Raw genomic sequence first — 15,940 nt, forward strand, 5'->3', positions numbered from 1 at the left:
AAGAAATGAATCACAGCATGTGTTCACTTGATAATTTACCACATGATGCTTCATCATCTGTCTGCTTCAGGTGGCTGTTTCAATACCCCTTTCAGTGCATTAACATGGATTTGTTTATGGCTAATTCAAGTCTTCTCCTTTGTGAGGCACTCGTCTGACTGGCCAAACGCAGTGTGGCAGATGCACTCATTTGCATAAAGCTGACTTTCTCTGAACACATAGCACCAGTCACCAGACTGCTAGATTTCAATTTCTGCTGACAGATCAAGGGATTTGAAAGTTGCTATGCTGTTCATGAACTGTTTACAATCAGAAGGTGCCACCCTTAATCAGTCTTTTTTGCTGCAGACAAGTTAGTTCCCTAAAATCTACCAAAATCACAACGGGACTGTAGTTGACAGCTTTACTGTGGCTTCTGTTTATATGTATAACACTGATATACAGTGGACATCAAATGTATACACGTTCTTATGGAAATGTTGGAGTTTCAAAGGCATCATATATATCAGGCCTTTAAATATGCCAACACTAGAACTTGGCAAAAGTCAATATATCTTTACAGCCTAAGATGTCCTAAGCCTGGTACTGAAGCTCAAGGGGTCACTAAATGGCAGCCAAAGGCAACCTGCAGAGAGCTGCAGGAATGTATGGCAGTATGTAAACCATTCTACATACACGCCCACAAATTTGAGCTGTGGGACAGGTTGGCAAGGCGAAAGCCATTTTTCACACACACACACAAAAAACAAACAAACGACCAAAACCATGTGATAAAAAGTCTTATGGTGTGATGATTCCAAGTTCTGGCCTTAATCCCAGAAGATATATTTGGCACGAAGCCAACACCAAAAAACTCCATCACCAAGTACACACAGTGCCTGAAGTCAAGCGTGATGGTGGACTGTGGACTGACCTAAAGAGGTCTGTGCTCAGCAGATCACTTCACCTTCGAACTGAGCAAGAACTGTACTGAATAGAAAAGTGGGATAAAGTTAAAATCCCACTGTGTTAAGCCAAACACACTTCCACACAGCTGTTAAATTATTTTCATGCTTATGCAATCAAAGCTTTGTTACTGAAATGATGCATTTCGAAATTGTATTAAATATCTCATTAAAGGTTTTAAGATCATGTTGGAGTGAAAAAAAGTAGCAGTATTTCTCTCTTCTTATATAAATGACAGTTCAAGAAAGATGTATTTTTGATGATCTTCATTATATTCATGTTATTTATAAGGTAACTTGTATTCCCTTGTTTTGCTCTGTTTAAATTAGATTATTCATTTATTATAACACTTAAATTTGATTAGTATTTCTTTCCAGTCTAGAATACATCACAGATGAAGTGGTCTGGAAAAATTCACTAAAGACACGGAGATCATAGTGGAGGAGTGAACAAGGATCTTCTTTGTCCTTGGTATACTATTCAGCTCCTAGACCCTTTCGAAAGTCATTTTTTTATATGAAAGACAAGAAATTCTTCCCAAATGCATTGAACTGGGTATTCAAAGCTTTCTGTGAGAAGCGTTTTAATGTTTTGTACCCTCTGTCATTTTTATATTTAAATGTGTTTGCAACATTTACAAGGAAAGATTCCTCCCAATTACACTCAGTCAACAATTTAATTTGTTGTCATTTGTTTTGTTTTTAATTCCTGTTCTTTGTGTTTGCTTCTGTCAGTACTGTATTTTTTCAACAAACAATCAGTTAACTGCAAATATTTGCTTCTGCAACATGATGAACAGTCAGTCTACATTAAGCTATAATATAATATAATATAATATAATATAATATAATATAATATAATATAATATAATATAATAGAAGGTGATATATAAAGAAAATAACCCCATTTTAACCCCATTAAGATGCTATACATGTTGTGTATAATATTTACTGTTATAGGAAAATAACCAACAACACAGTAGTTTAATGTGTGTAAGTGCTTTACTCCTCTTATACCACAGCAATTTGCTAATGATATATACTGTTGTTAGTTTCTGTTACCATTTACATTATAGTACCTATAAACAATCGTTCCCTCACTAGCCTTTCTTTCACTTTCTCTCTTAAAGTTAATAAGATTAATATCATATTAAAAATCTGTTTGTGGAGTTTCTGCCAAACATGTCCCTGTCCAAGTTACTACAGCAACAATAACATATTAGAATGAGTGCATTAACATTAACCTTGCTGTTGAAATTACCATCTGAGCCATGCTGTTATAAAAAAAAAATTAGAATCACACATTCAGTGTTCTATATAGCTGCAAAAAAGAGTTTTACTATCGTTAGATGAAACAGAACTTTCTTCTATAGTTGTGAAAAGACATCAATCATCTAAAAATTCCAGTGGTTAGAATGTTTATTGAAACATTATATTATCATAAAAATTAAAAAAAAAAAAAAAAAAAAAAAAAAAAAAATCACACATAATAACTGAATTGGCAAACCTTACTATATTACTATGCTGCAAAGAGATCCTTCTTGTCCTAGCAATTAAAAAAAGGAAAAATGAACTACATAGTTTAGGATGGTTTAATCATGTCGGAATTAATGTCAGAATTTCTTCAGTGTAGGCTGACCTTGGATCATTATGTTCTGTTCTGCTCTCTTGCTACAGTAATGCCAAGTATCCTCTTGTTACAGTGTTCCTTACACATAACCATGTTAAGCTCCAGCAAATTGACCCCTTTCTTTCTTTTCACTTGACATATTCTTATACTATTCCTGTCCTTGTGTCTTACTGAAGTTATGTATACACTGAATGTAGAATTACACAATACAGGAAATTATATATAACAAAACTGAAAGAATATAAAATGAATATATTGCATATGTTAGTAAATGACTTTTATGTATGATTGTATTTCCTTATTAGACTGTAATTCTTACCAGGCTGGTTTCACTCCAACAATCTTGAGCACTCTGAGGGCGATACGTCTGTGTAAGCCCCACTCCTCAATTGCAGTTGCCATTACTAGGCCACTCAGGAAGAGGAAGTTAGTCTCTAAGAAGTATTGAGGACAGACCTTCTTGGAGGCTAGAATACCCATGGTGGGGAAGAGGCAGATTGGCAGCAGGGCAGTAACTGCGAGAGGGAGAGCTTCTGTACACCAGTATACTGCCATCAAGAGCACCACGTATAGACATTTACCCTCCTGCAGGGAAGAGAGAAGAGGGATGGACAATAAGAATTTGGTAGATAAATAGTTGGATGCTGAGAAGATGGACAGACGGATGGACAGATAGGTGGACAGATGCATGGATGGATAGACAGAGTGAATTGATATATGCTGGGTGGATTCATGAATGGATAGCTGATAGATGGATATTTGCTGTGTAGATGGATGCATAGGCGATCTTACACTTTCCAAACAGCGGATTCAAGAGGCAGAGAAAGAGGGAGACCACATAGTGTTAGGATAAATCCGTCTACATTTGCTATGTAATTCTAAAGGCATCAAAAGCTGGCAGCACATCGATGAAAACCTAATCAAGATATCATTTTGGCAACATCAATCTACATACAGTTGCCAAGCTATAAACAGTCATTCCCTTATCAGCCTCTCTCTCTCTCTCTCTCTCTCTCTCTCTCTCTTTAAGTTAATAAGACAAAAAATGCAGCTTATGTTATAGAGAAACTGCAAAGCCCTCCATCTTGAAGATTTTCCATGTCATGAAACATAAAGTCATATCTTTACCTCATATCAAAGCACTAAAATTGGAGATTCCTTCCAAATATGAAAAATACACTGCTTCACACAGTTTTTATATAGATCTCTACCTTACAAGGTACCTTATATATTAGAACAAGTACATTAATATAAACCTTGCAGCTGGAACTACTGTCCGACATAACCTGGTATGTAATGAATAATACACAACAGTGTATGCTGTTATAGGAAAATAATCAGTGCCGAGGTGGTGTAATGCAGCCCAAATTTTGATTAATTTCTAATAACATCACATCTGGAAGTGTTTTATTCCACATAGCACAATTTATCAATGATTACAATGTTTAATTTATTAATGAATGACACTTCCTTATTTTAACTCTTTCTAGTTACAGTTTATTTAATTTTGTAGAACATCCATGAAACAAGTTGGTTTGTTCAGTTACTTTCAAGATACACTATGTGCTTCCTCAGACACACCAAGAAACATGATACATTTCAAATTCACTCAGTCAACACTTAACAGTTTTAGATGACATGAAATACAGATGATATTTATTCAAACCCCAGGACTCATGCACTCCTCTTGGGCTCATATAACGTCAAACTCACACAGAGTTCAATAATTCACCTCTAAACCTACTAGACTCACATTAATTTGAACAAATACAAACACAAATCTTTAACAACAAAGATATGGAAAAGACAAGCACAGGATCCCTGTTCTGACTAGTCAAACTCTCAGCAGACACCAGACCCCATCTTGTTTATAGGAAGCCCAGGTCCCATTTAAAGGGCTATGTATCATTTCTCTAACTGATTTGCATCCATGGTCCAACCGCAACCTATTAATGGAACTTCGTATCCGGTAAATGTTTGTGCCCCCAGTTCTATAAACACTGACTAGTCTTTCTCACAGCGTTTAGCATGCATGCAGGTCCACGGTCCTACCATGGCCTCTCAACACAACCCCAGGTCCATTGTATCTGGGCCCCAGCAAACACAGAATGGTCTTATCTCTTAATTGAATAAATGGGTGGTGTATTCCCCACTGGGCTTGCACAACTATCCAAGTTGGGTCCCTCTTCTGTTAATCAGAGGGGAATTTCCCAGACACCCAGAGTCTCAATTTAGGCACCTTCAGACGTATGGATCACTGCAGACACCCAGCAGTGATGCACACCACCAAGTCCATCACAACGCACCGTGCAAACACATTCACACATTCATTCACACACACTTATTTACACCTAGGGGCAATTTAGTGTAGCCAATCCACCTACCTGCGTGTTTTATTGGAGATGGGAGGAAGCCCGGGAGACCGGAGCAAACCCACATGAACACAAGAACATGCAAATCTCCACACAGACAGTGACCCGAGCTCAGGAGCAAACTTAAAAGCTCATTAAGAACTCAGAAGCTTTGAGTCACCATACCACCCATAAAGAATGATGATGGATAAATATGTACAGTATATATGCAAATATGTACAGTATATTCAGTGCATCTCCATTTGGCATATAAGCATTGCATCATTTGATATACAATATATTTGACTGACAGAAGACAAGCAATATCTTCACAGTGTGAGTCAGTATGAATGTGTTCCCACACATGACTTCCCTGATTCACTTCACAACAAGAATGCAATTCTCAAGTTACCATTTATACGTCATATCACACAAATATCTTGACTCCTAGCTTCGGGAAAATGCATGCTGATGATTATTCTCTTTCACACAGGCAAAACATTTTATCATTATCAAATGGTGTGTGTGTGTGTGTGTGTCTGTTAAAGGTGCAATAGTATGTACTATTCTCACTTATCACTCATACTCATACTCATATGTCACATATTACTGATGTGCATCTAGTCACATGCTGGTCTCATGACCTGCCACAAATCTGTGACATATTATCATTTAGAAAAAAATAAGTGCATAACGTAACTGAAAAACATAACTGTCTTTAAAAAACAGCCACATGGGGTGTAATAAAATATGAAATGATTCAAACAGGGATTGGTTCAGTCAATGTCTCCCCGGATCTAACTGATCATAATAGAATCTAATGTGAAAATGATTCACTTATGAAACCATAAAGTAAACCGTGTGTATAAATGGATCTCTTGTAGATTTTCTAAAAGCACGGTATTACTATGTTACATTACATTATGTTTCAGTATATAATAAAGTATATTCTAATATACAGTGGGATCCAAAAGTCTGAGACCAAACAAAAAAAAGGAAATGTACAACATCTTGACTAATCAATATTCAATATTTAAGTGTAGGCAAATGTGTGATATTGACTGATATGTTAACTGCTTTGTACAGAAGATCAGATTTTCAGTGAGTCTTATCCCTTCTAATGAAGCACGTGTTCACGTGACACACTGATGGATTTGATCTTCAGGTTGGCACAAACCTGTGGAGGCTGTGTCAGCTCGAGCGCACGCTGTCATTAAAGCAAAAAAGTCGACTCCGAAGCTTTGAGTCACCATACCAAGAATGTCACCAAGAATGATGATGGATAAATATGTGTATATGCAAATATGTACAGTATATTCAGTGCAGCTTTTTGCTGTCATTAAAGCAAAAAAGTGGACATACCAAATACTAAAAAATTCTGAAATTCTGAAATATTTTGAAGATTCACCAACTTTTCACTCAAGTTGTTGATAATATGATTTGTAAAGAAAACCTTTGTGTTAAATTGAAAAAGAATGCATGCATTATCACTAGTGCTCTCAGACCTTTGACCCCCACTTTTACTTTTTTTTTTTTTAAATGTTGTCCACATCATTTGTCATTCTGTGCATTCGGCTTTGCGCCTCCCCAAGGCAAGCTGCAAGGCCACACCAGCAAGTAGGGACTTCTGATGTGTGTGCACTTGCTCTGAAAAAAAACAACACAGTCTAAATACCGGAGCAGTGACACCATCTAGGTGTGCTGGGATGTTGAGAATGAGGATTCTGCGTCCTACCTTTTCTGGCAGAAGGAAGAGCAGCGGAAGCAATAACTCTGGTGTGATCAGGAGAACCAGCTGCTTACGGACGCACCAGAGCTTCTTGGCAAACTTCAGCAGGTCCATAGCGCGAGAAAGCAGGGTTTTTCTCTCTTTCTTTCTTTCCTTTACTTCAAGCGACCTCTCAGTTCGTAGTCTTCACACCACCGATGCTCCTTCTCCACTTTTTATCACGCTTTCTTTGTTGATTTTTCAGCACCGTGGGAGAAGATTAACTCTTGGATTACTCGTTAACTCTTCGCGCGTAATAACCGGTGAAACATGCTGTGGGGAGACACGCATGCAAAGGTTACAGGTTCGAACCCGGGCACTTGAGAGGGATCAGCGTGGGAAACATCTATTATCGCGGGATTTTACTAACCGTCCCTTTATATAAATGAGCTTTCTATATGGCGCAGTATTGTTTAACCAAGAGGGTGGGTCGTAAAGGAGTATTGCGGAATAGGCACTTGTACAGATAAGAGGAACATGCCTTTGGGTCAGAAGGATTCAAGTTGGGGATGGTTGCATCGAAACTGAAATATCAGTCTGCTCCAATCCTTCTGAGATCTGATCCTTACGCACACAGCCTAGATAACACATCTCTATGATGTAGGAATATATAGCTTAGGAACTGGTTCCTCCTTATCCCACATTGCCAAACACACACACACACACACACAGGCATGCTAGGAATGAATGCAGGAATACCAGCATTGGGTTGTTTAGAAGCATTGGGCCCTGCTTGTTATTTCACTTCACTAACAAGAAAAAGAAAAATGAAACATGTTTCAAAAATCTGTACCTTACAATATTGCATCAGTTCCACACATCATAGACAGTTTGTATTTTGTTCCAGTTTTCAATGAAAAAAAAAAAGATTTCCCCAAATTTATACATACAAGCTGACTTTTAAGTATCAGTATCAGTATTGTTATGAGGACATTTCCGGATACTTGCCTAAGGAGAAAGCAACAAGGCTGTTAAAACAACAACAACAACAAGAAGTCTATGTAAAATAATGAGAAACAAGAATTCTTTTCTTTCTCAAGTCCATTAACATTCAGTCTTCCGCAGAATGTAGAGATGCACTTAAGCATGTTTTTTTTTTTTTTTTTTTTTTTTTTTTTTGAGTCTTTTTATTTTTATTGTTGCAGCCTTTCCATTCATCTCACATTATCTCCATATGAAGTACAGCCTGACAATCCAACTGGTCCACTTTTCTCTTATTTTTTGGTGTTCCGTAAAAGCTATCAGCTACTTTGGCATAATGTTCATAACCAGACGATTCTGCCCCATTGTGTCTTATTGCCAGTGCTTTCAGAAAGTTTCCTACACAAAACAAATATATTAACAGATATTACCGTCCAATCTTTTAATCAATATTTCCATCAAAGTTTTATTTTGTGGTATAGTTTTTATCAGTTCTGGTTGTAAGAAAGGGAAGCACAGTACATATAAGATAACAAAATACAAAATAAATATATAATAATATAAAATACATTATGTTTTACTTGATTTTAGTTTACTATTCTTTAAATTTGTGAAGTATATCTGTGGTTGTTCAATTTAATATTTGTAATTAAATTGAAAATGAATTGTGAATATGAACTACTTCCATCTTTTCTCTAAGCTCTTCATACATACACACACATGCTCTCCTACCCTAAAAGTGAATACAGTGTGTCTGAAAAGTCTCCATACACAGGGGACTATGTGTGCCAGCACCACTTTGGTTGTGCCTTCATCAGTGGATGTTCGTGGACGTCCTCTTCTGGGTTGGTGCGCAACACTTCCAGTCTTTTTGAATTTGTTAATAAGTTTGGCAACAGTGTCATGTGTGATGTGATGTTTCCTGTTAAAGTCCATCGCAACGTTGCGACACTTTCCCAATCTTCTTTTGTCAAAGGCATTCGTAAAGGCTATCTGGAAAAAAATATAAACTAAATGTGACAAACTTTGGAAGTCATTTTGCTAAAAAGTGACTTTTGGAACACCCTGTATTTCCAGATGTTGCATTTACCAGTGAAACATGGGCATGGATATTTATTACATGATTAGTCAGAATCACCTATTTCTGAATAAACATAAAATAAATATCCATGATTATTCAGAAATAGGTGATTCTAAAGGAAAATTAGTCTAAGAAACACTTCTGTCTACTACTGCAACAACTGATAGATCATGTAAAAATATCCATGAGCATTCTTGTCTAAGTTGGCAGGTAATCTGTTACTGAGTAAGAACTTTGTGGTTATGAGGCACTAGTATAGTGTTTAGAGTTTCAAATAGAGGTGCTTGATGTGTATTAGGGATATACCTTAATCCAAATATGCTATTTGGATTATTCACATAATGCGATCTAAACAGATACAAATACAGATATGAATAGGAGGTGCGCTGTTAGATTTCTGTCTAGAGAAGGCCATCTGATTGAGGCTAGACAAAAGAGAAAATCACAGAGAAACAAGTAAGAAGCTTGAGAGACGAACAAAGACCAGTGATCATTAACATGAACGTGCTGCATTCATTCATTCATTCATTCATTCATTCATTCATCTTTAGTACCTGTCTGGTCAGGGGCACAGTCTTGCACACATCTCTAGCTGAGCTTGAGGAACTGTCAGATGCACCATTCACAAGCCATACTATGCTGAAAGTGCATCATCTGCATCTGTGTATGTGTGTATGTAGATGCATAAATACAGGAAAAGACAATATTTATGTAAGCTTTATATAAGGTAATGTTTAATTGATGAACAACCTCTCCACCCACCCCAGTAAAAGATCAAAGTTTAATAAATGAAGACACAGGGAAGATGCTTGTTGCTAATTTGGGGCGTTGCACTTTTTGTTCTTGTTGTTCTTCTTTATAATGGCCATTAGGTTGTTGCACCAAAAGCTGATCAACTACTTACAATGATTCATAATCAGTGCCTTGAGGCCAAGGTTAAAAAAAAAGAAAGAAAAAAAAAACAGAACAACAGAACACAGCTGTACTCATGTAATAACAAGTCTGAGCAATGCTTTTGCAGGTGCGGGCTAAGCATGGTCCTCTTCTAAATAAAAGATACTGTTGAGAACCCCTAGGTGCAACCATTATCCTTAAAACCAGTTCTGCATATTTTCTTCCCATAAATCCTGCTCTTTTCAAAATCATAGCCGATGAAAAGAGGACAGTCAACTAGGCTTTTATAGTATATATAAAAAAAACCCTCTTTTCTTCCTCAGTGTGTTGTCCCGTAATGCAGAGATGCACTTAAGTGGATTTTCTTTAGTCTTTTTATTGCTCAGCCTTTCCATCTCACATTATCTCCATATCAAGTTTAGCCTGACAAATCCCATTGCTCTTCCTTTGTTTTTTTTTTTGGTATGTAAACGCTATAAACTACCTTGACGTAGTGTTCATAAAGAGAGAATTCTGACACAAGAACACAAAAAGAAATAGACAAACACATATTACCATTCAATCTATTAATCAGTATCAAGCTTTTCTATTTTGTGCTATAGCTGTGGTTCTAAGGGAAACTGGGAAGCACACTGTAAGATGTCAGATGTAAGATGTCAGTAAAATGTAAAATTGAAAAAAAAAAAAATCAAATGTGTTTACGACAACATATATTGCATAATACACTGATGATATACTGTATTTTTTGCAATAAACAGATAATTGCCACTTTGCATATATGGGAGAATATATGGATCAGGTTTATATACTGCATTTCGTATACGTTATGGATTTTATGGGTAAGTATATTAAAAACATAATGTATAATATCTAAAACATTCAGTGCATATTATTATGCATGATTTTAATTTAATCATGGCCTATCATTTATTTGACATGAAAAACAAAAGCGGACAGAAGGAGCATAAATCTGGCATAAAGCACATTCATTATTATTATTATATTACAGTACATTTAAGAACATAATGTGTGTATAGGAAATCCATTAGGGAAAACCTACATATATTGAGATACTGTATATTGGTAAATATATGGGATTATATTAAATTTGAAAGGCAATTTAAAGCACATAAAATCTATAAAAGAAAGTATGTAAACTATGTTGAAATGTTGTTCACAAAACAGATCCTTTGCTCCCACATCACAGAGAAAGGAACTAAGCCTACTTACAATTCCCTTTGGATTGGCCCTGCAAATTATATATAACCTGTGATTGTAGGGTTGAATTATGAATTATGCATTGAGGTGCCTTTTTTTGTTTTGTTTTGTTTTTACAACCCTGCTCTAGCACTCTGTCAAGACCGTGGCATTTTCTTTAAATACCACAGTCACAGGGTAAATGCTGGATACCTCCATAAGCTGTCATCTTGCATGTAGAGGAGAATAGATAAACTGAATGGAGTGCAGACCTCTTTTCATTTAAATGTCAATTATGGGGTTAAAAGTTTGCATAGGTAGGTAGGTAACTAGCATTAATAGAAATGCAATTAGGACATTTTAACATGCTCAAACAGCACCATCTTTTGATAAAGGTTTGCAACTTTTGTCTCTTACTTTTCTGGGTGGCTTTTAGTTTCCTGTTAGTTGCAGGATCTAGATGTACTTTTTGCGAAGCAGTTCTGCAATCGAAATTCCTGGACTTTGACTTGCATAACTGTAATAGATTTTTAAAGGGCACTTTGACCAAACTTACTTGATAGCTTTCACTAATATACAGTAGATTCTCTGGAAAAATAATTTATGACTGTTCTGAGATCTGTGATCAGACACTAAACATTTCAATACAGTCTGACTTTATTAACCAATCAACAACCTTACCTGCAATGAGGCGGTTCTGTATATTATTAGATATGTGAATGGCCTGAGAAAATGAAGCATGCTGCTGAAAATAAAGCATCCAGGAAGGAATAGAACTGTGTAAGTGCCAAGGCAAAAGTGAACAACTGTGTGTTTTTTCAGAGCTGGAGAAACTTGCATTACTTGCCAGGTTCTAGCATAATTTGTTTTTTAAATCAAGTGTGTATCGGCTTGTGTGTAACAAAATTCTGTATCATAACAGGCACCTTTTGGATCATAATGCTGCATTATGATACCACTGGAGGATGTACTCATTTATTGGCTATGAGTGGCAGAAGATAGCAGGAACTTTTAATATCACTTACAGCAACTCCTATAGAAATGTCTAATGTTTAATCCACACCCAGTATTTAACCCAAATCTATAGCCTTGAGCTTATTGTGGTAGTGAACAGAGCACAGGGCTGCCATGGGAATGTGCTGCTACACATATCACACACCACACACTGTATTTGTCTTACACTGTAACGGCATCTTTAGAGAATTGCCATAAAATGAATGAATATCACAACTACACACTAAACCAAAATTTAGATTGTTTGAAAAGACAGATTTTCTCAGGGTCCAGAGCAATTCACGTTGCTATTCTATTCTGTCTTTGAACATAACTCATCCTGATAATCAGGAGCTGCAGAATACAAAAATGTGAATGTAGAATTACAAAAATGTGAACTGCCTGGGGCTCACCAAGGATGGCCTTGCCTTTTTTTACTTTATTTTATGAAGGAAGAAAAACATTTCATTTAAAAAAATCAATAACTTTAATACAGAACTTTCACAATTTGTAAAGGAAATTGCCTATTTCTGACATTTTGTTTACTTTAATTCCAAAAGCATTACCTACATATAGCATATATAAATATAATTTTGTATAGTCCATGTATAAACATTTGAAGATGAAATAATGATTTGTGTTGAAAAAAATGTCCTGAGATTGTTACTTATTGATTTTATTTTTATTTTCTTAAAATGACATGCTCTGCTTCATTCCATAGCTACAGGGTGGTTCCCTTCAGAAATACTCTGGGGGAGTTTTCCCATTTGCTTATTTATTTGCCTAATACTAGTGAGTGACATCTCAGGATAATCAAGGCATGCATGTGAACTCAATTTGGAGTGCCTTAGCCAAGGGTCTGAATATCCAATATTTCAGTTTAAATTTACAAAAAAATGTTTAAATTTTCTAAAAATGTTTTCACTTTGTCATTGTGGATTATTGTGTGTAGATTAATGACCAAAAAAGTAAATTTAATCCATTTTAAATTGCAGTTATAATACAAAAATTGTGTAAAAAGTGAAGGGGGGGTCTGAATACTTTCTGAATCCACTGTACATACGTATGTAACCTTCAGATTCCCAAATGCCATTTTCTCAGCCTTTAAAGGAGTGAGATTTACATAATTTTAATAAGTTATTTAAGTTCTAATTATATATTTTGTAGTTTTGTTGTTTAATGACAATTTAACCATAATGCTATGCATTTGTCATACATTAAATAATAATATAATTATATAATATTTCATAATATTCTATGAAGTTGGGTGTGTTATCACAATACAAAAACATTTTGAGTGAAAACCATTTCTTATATTGTAAATTCTTGTAATCATGAATACTATTAAAGGAAGAAATACGCCTATGAGGATCTAGTTTCCAGCATTAACCTCTTCCAAAATAAACACACTAAGCCCTGAAATTGAATGCCGTAGTGTTATTTTGGTGTCCTAACCTTGTGTAGGTATCAGGTTAGAGGTTAACGATATTATAAGATTTTGTCCATAACCACAATATTGTGCCTCTGTGTGTATGTAAGAAGGCTTCTCTGGGTAAAAGCACTGACATTGCTCATATTGTTTTGATTCATTTCATGTGTTTTGAGACATTAGCTATATTATCCATGACCTTAAATCACCCATTTGAATTGGTGAAGCTTTAGACTCATTTTGTGGCACTGCTCGGCCCTGATTTTTTGCTTTAGTCAGTAACATCGGTATGAATTGGCATGGTATTTATAATGGTAATTAGGAGTCATAAAACACTGTCTTTAAACTGAATTAAAAAGGAGCTACGAAGGACCTACTGTACACTTTAACCTTTGCTCTAATTAATACAGCCTTGGGGGGTTATAAATACAGAGCTCTTGTAAAATTATCTGTTTAGTAACAGTTAGAGCAGTGGTGTAATTATACTTTTTAAAAGTGCAATCTGTGTGTGCGTGGGGGGGGGGGGGGGGGGGGGGGCTTCATTATGAAGCTCAGCTTCTCCTTGACAACCAGCTGGAATGACCTGTTAATAGCAAGACATCAGTGTGTGTGAGAAAGAAAATGAGCATGAGTGTGTGGGCATACACAGAAGGCTCCAGTGGTGAAAAACAATCATTTTTACCTGCATTTATAATTACTCCTTTGGATCGTATATAGTTGCTTTTTTTTTTTTTTTTGGATTCTGTTTGGATGCTTTAGTTGCTTGCTGATGCGAAATAGAGTTCTCTGAATTCTCTGTCTCTATCGAAATGTCGAATGGCTTAGTTTTAGTCACATTAGATTCCTCATTTTAAGATTCCTGTTTAATAAGGTGAAACAATAAATAAGTGTGGTAGAATAATGGCACATTTACAAAAAAAACAGCTATACTGGAAGTGTAAGGTGGATTTGTTACTTAGATAGTTACGTAGTTTTTTAATTATGACAGTCTGTATAGAACAACAAAAAAATCAGTGGTGAACAGCCATGAGTTTACGCTATAGAAATATATTTCTCTAGTGGGAATAATTACAGTAAAGCCTAAATGAAAGTCTGTGTAACAAAATCCCATTAGAGATAAAAACACTCTCAACAAATACGAACCATTAAATGCTGATAGAAACGTTATATAATACCTACTGGAAACCACTCTAACTAATTCCCATTAAGGTTGATTACATGTAAAACAGCGAAGATTTTCCAAATGGTTTGTAAGGGTTTTTTTTTCCCAGCAAGGGTACTTTCCTAGTCACCTTTTAATAACGGCACCTTATTCGCAGGAAGGGCATCAGCAGTACACTGGTATAGAGAAATTATCTGAGTGTCCTTTCTCACCTATTTTTCTGCTTCCCAGTTAGGCAGAAATTGATACTTGTGGTTCATTTGGTTTGAGCAATAAACAACTGAGGGACATGTGGAAAGAATGAGAGCTGAAAATATCCTCATAAAGTTGTTTTATTCAATGGTCAGAAATGCAATGACAAAAAAAATGCAAACAATGTAATCTATGTCAAGTGCACATGGAAATCATGAAAATCAACTACATATAGAGGACACTCAGTGAGTGCTAAATTATTAAATAACTATCAACAACTAGCTTTAGGCATCAGTAATTTTATGATTTTATTTTCTTTTTCTTTATCTTTCTGGTTCTTTGGTGTAGTTGGATAGAATAGATGATATTACTGAAGCACTCCTACTCTTTCAATTGGCTCAGTTTGCACCTTGCCAAATAATGCTGCCTGCAGCTACCTGTGCATGTGGGGTTGGAATCAGGGTCAAATTGTGTTTTTACTGCAATCACATGTCACTCTGAAGATTTGCAGATTGCAATCAGGGTTCACTTTGAAGCTTACTACCTCTCTCAGATGGTTATTGTTGACTGCATCCAAGTGCAATTGCTATGTTCTCATCTTCATCTCACCAAAAGGTAAACAGCACGCTGATGGTCCTGATGGTTCTGTCCTGACCAGTGTTGGGCCCTCTGCATCTCACTCAAGTCTCCAGTGCCAAAAAAAATAAAATAAAATAAACAATAATAAATATATATTGGCCTATCTTGACCATATCAGCTAATAAGAAAATGTCTTAAATATGAAATGACATGAAGATAGAGACACTCCTGCCTTACATTTCATGTATAAAAAGAAACTCATCATTGTCCGAATAGGCAAATAAATACTCATATCTATCTATCATGTCAAGCTTTACTATCCAAGAGGAGTAGTTTCACGCTAATGGCCTGATCTGGAGTCTCCTGACACTTCCTGGTTCTGGCAATTACTTGGACTCCTATTAAAGACCTGGCCACACCCACACACCTACACCTACACGGTTATTTATTCCAAGTGAACAGTTGATCATTTGAATTTTGTGTCTTGACTCTTTTATGATTCTTCCCTTGAGTCAGGGTTGTAACATAATGGGGGCTGATCTGGGATATGAACCCAGTGGCTTATCCTGTGGCTTACTTTTTGAAAATGCTTGAAAAACATCAGAAACTCTACTCAACTATTAAAAAGAAGGATGTGGCTCTTATGCTAGACTTCAGAGTTAATACTCGTAACACCGGGTGCAAAGCAGAAGAATTCACCCCAGATGGGATGTGTCCATCGCAGGGTACCATGTACACACATTCACCTATGCGAAATTTAGCATAGCCAATCCACCTATCTGCATGTTTTTTAGACAGT

General features: G+C 36.1%; 1 protein-coding gene across 1 annotated transcript in view; it reads right to left on the reverse strand.

The window, feature by feature from the left end:
• Positions 1-7,160, reverse strand: part of slc13a3 (solute carrier family 13 member 3) — a 29,501-nt gene extending 22,341 nt beyond the window's left edge. Inside the window, exons 1-2 of the mRNA XM_026913003.3 lie at positions 6,661-7,160; positions 2,894-3,159 (exon numbers count right to left, since the gene is read on the reverse strand). Coding sequence (XP_026768804.1) covers positions 2,894-3,159; positions 6,661-6,768 — 374 coding nt within the window. The 5' untranslated portion in view covers positions 6,769-7,160. The remainder of the gene's footprint in view (positions 1-2,893; positions 3,160-6,660) is intronic.
• Positions 7,161-15,940: the final 8,780 nt, after the last annotated feature.

The sequence above is a fragment of the Pangasianodon hypophthalmus genome, chromosome 8 (genome assembly GCF_027358585.1).
Source record: "Pangasianodon hypophthalmus isolate fPanHyp1 chromosome 8, fPanHyp1.pri, whole genome shotgun sequence".
Lineage (NCBI taxonomy): Eukaryota > Metazoa > Chordata > Actinopteri > Siluriformes > Pangasiidae > Pangasianodon > Pangasianodon hypophthalmus.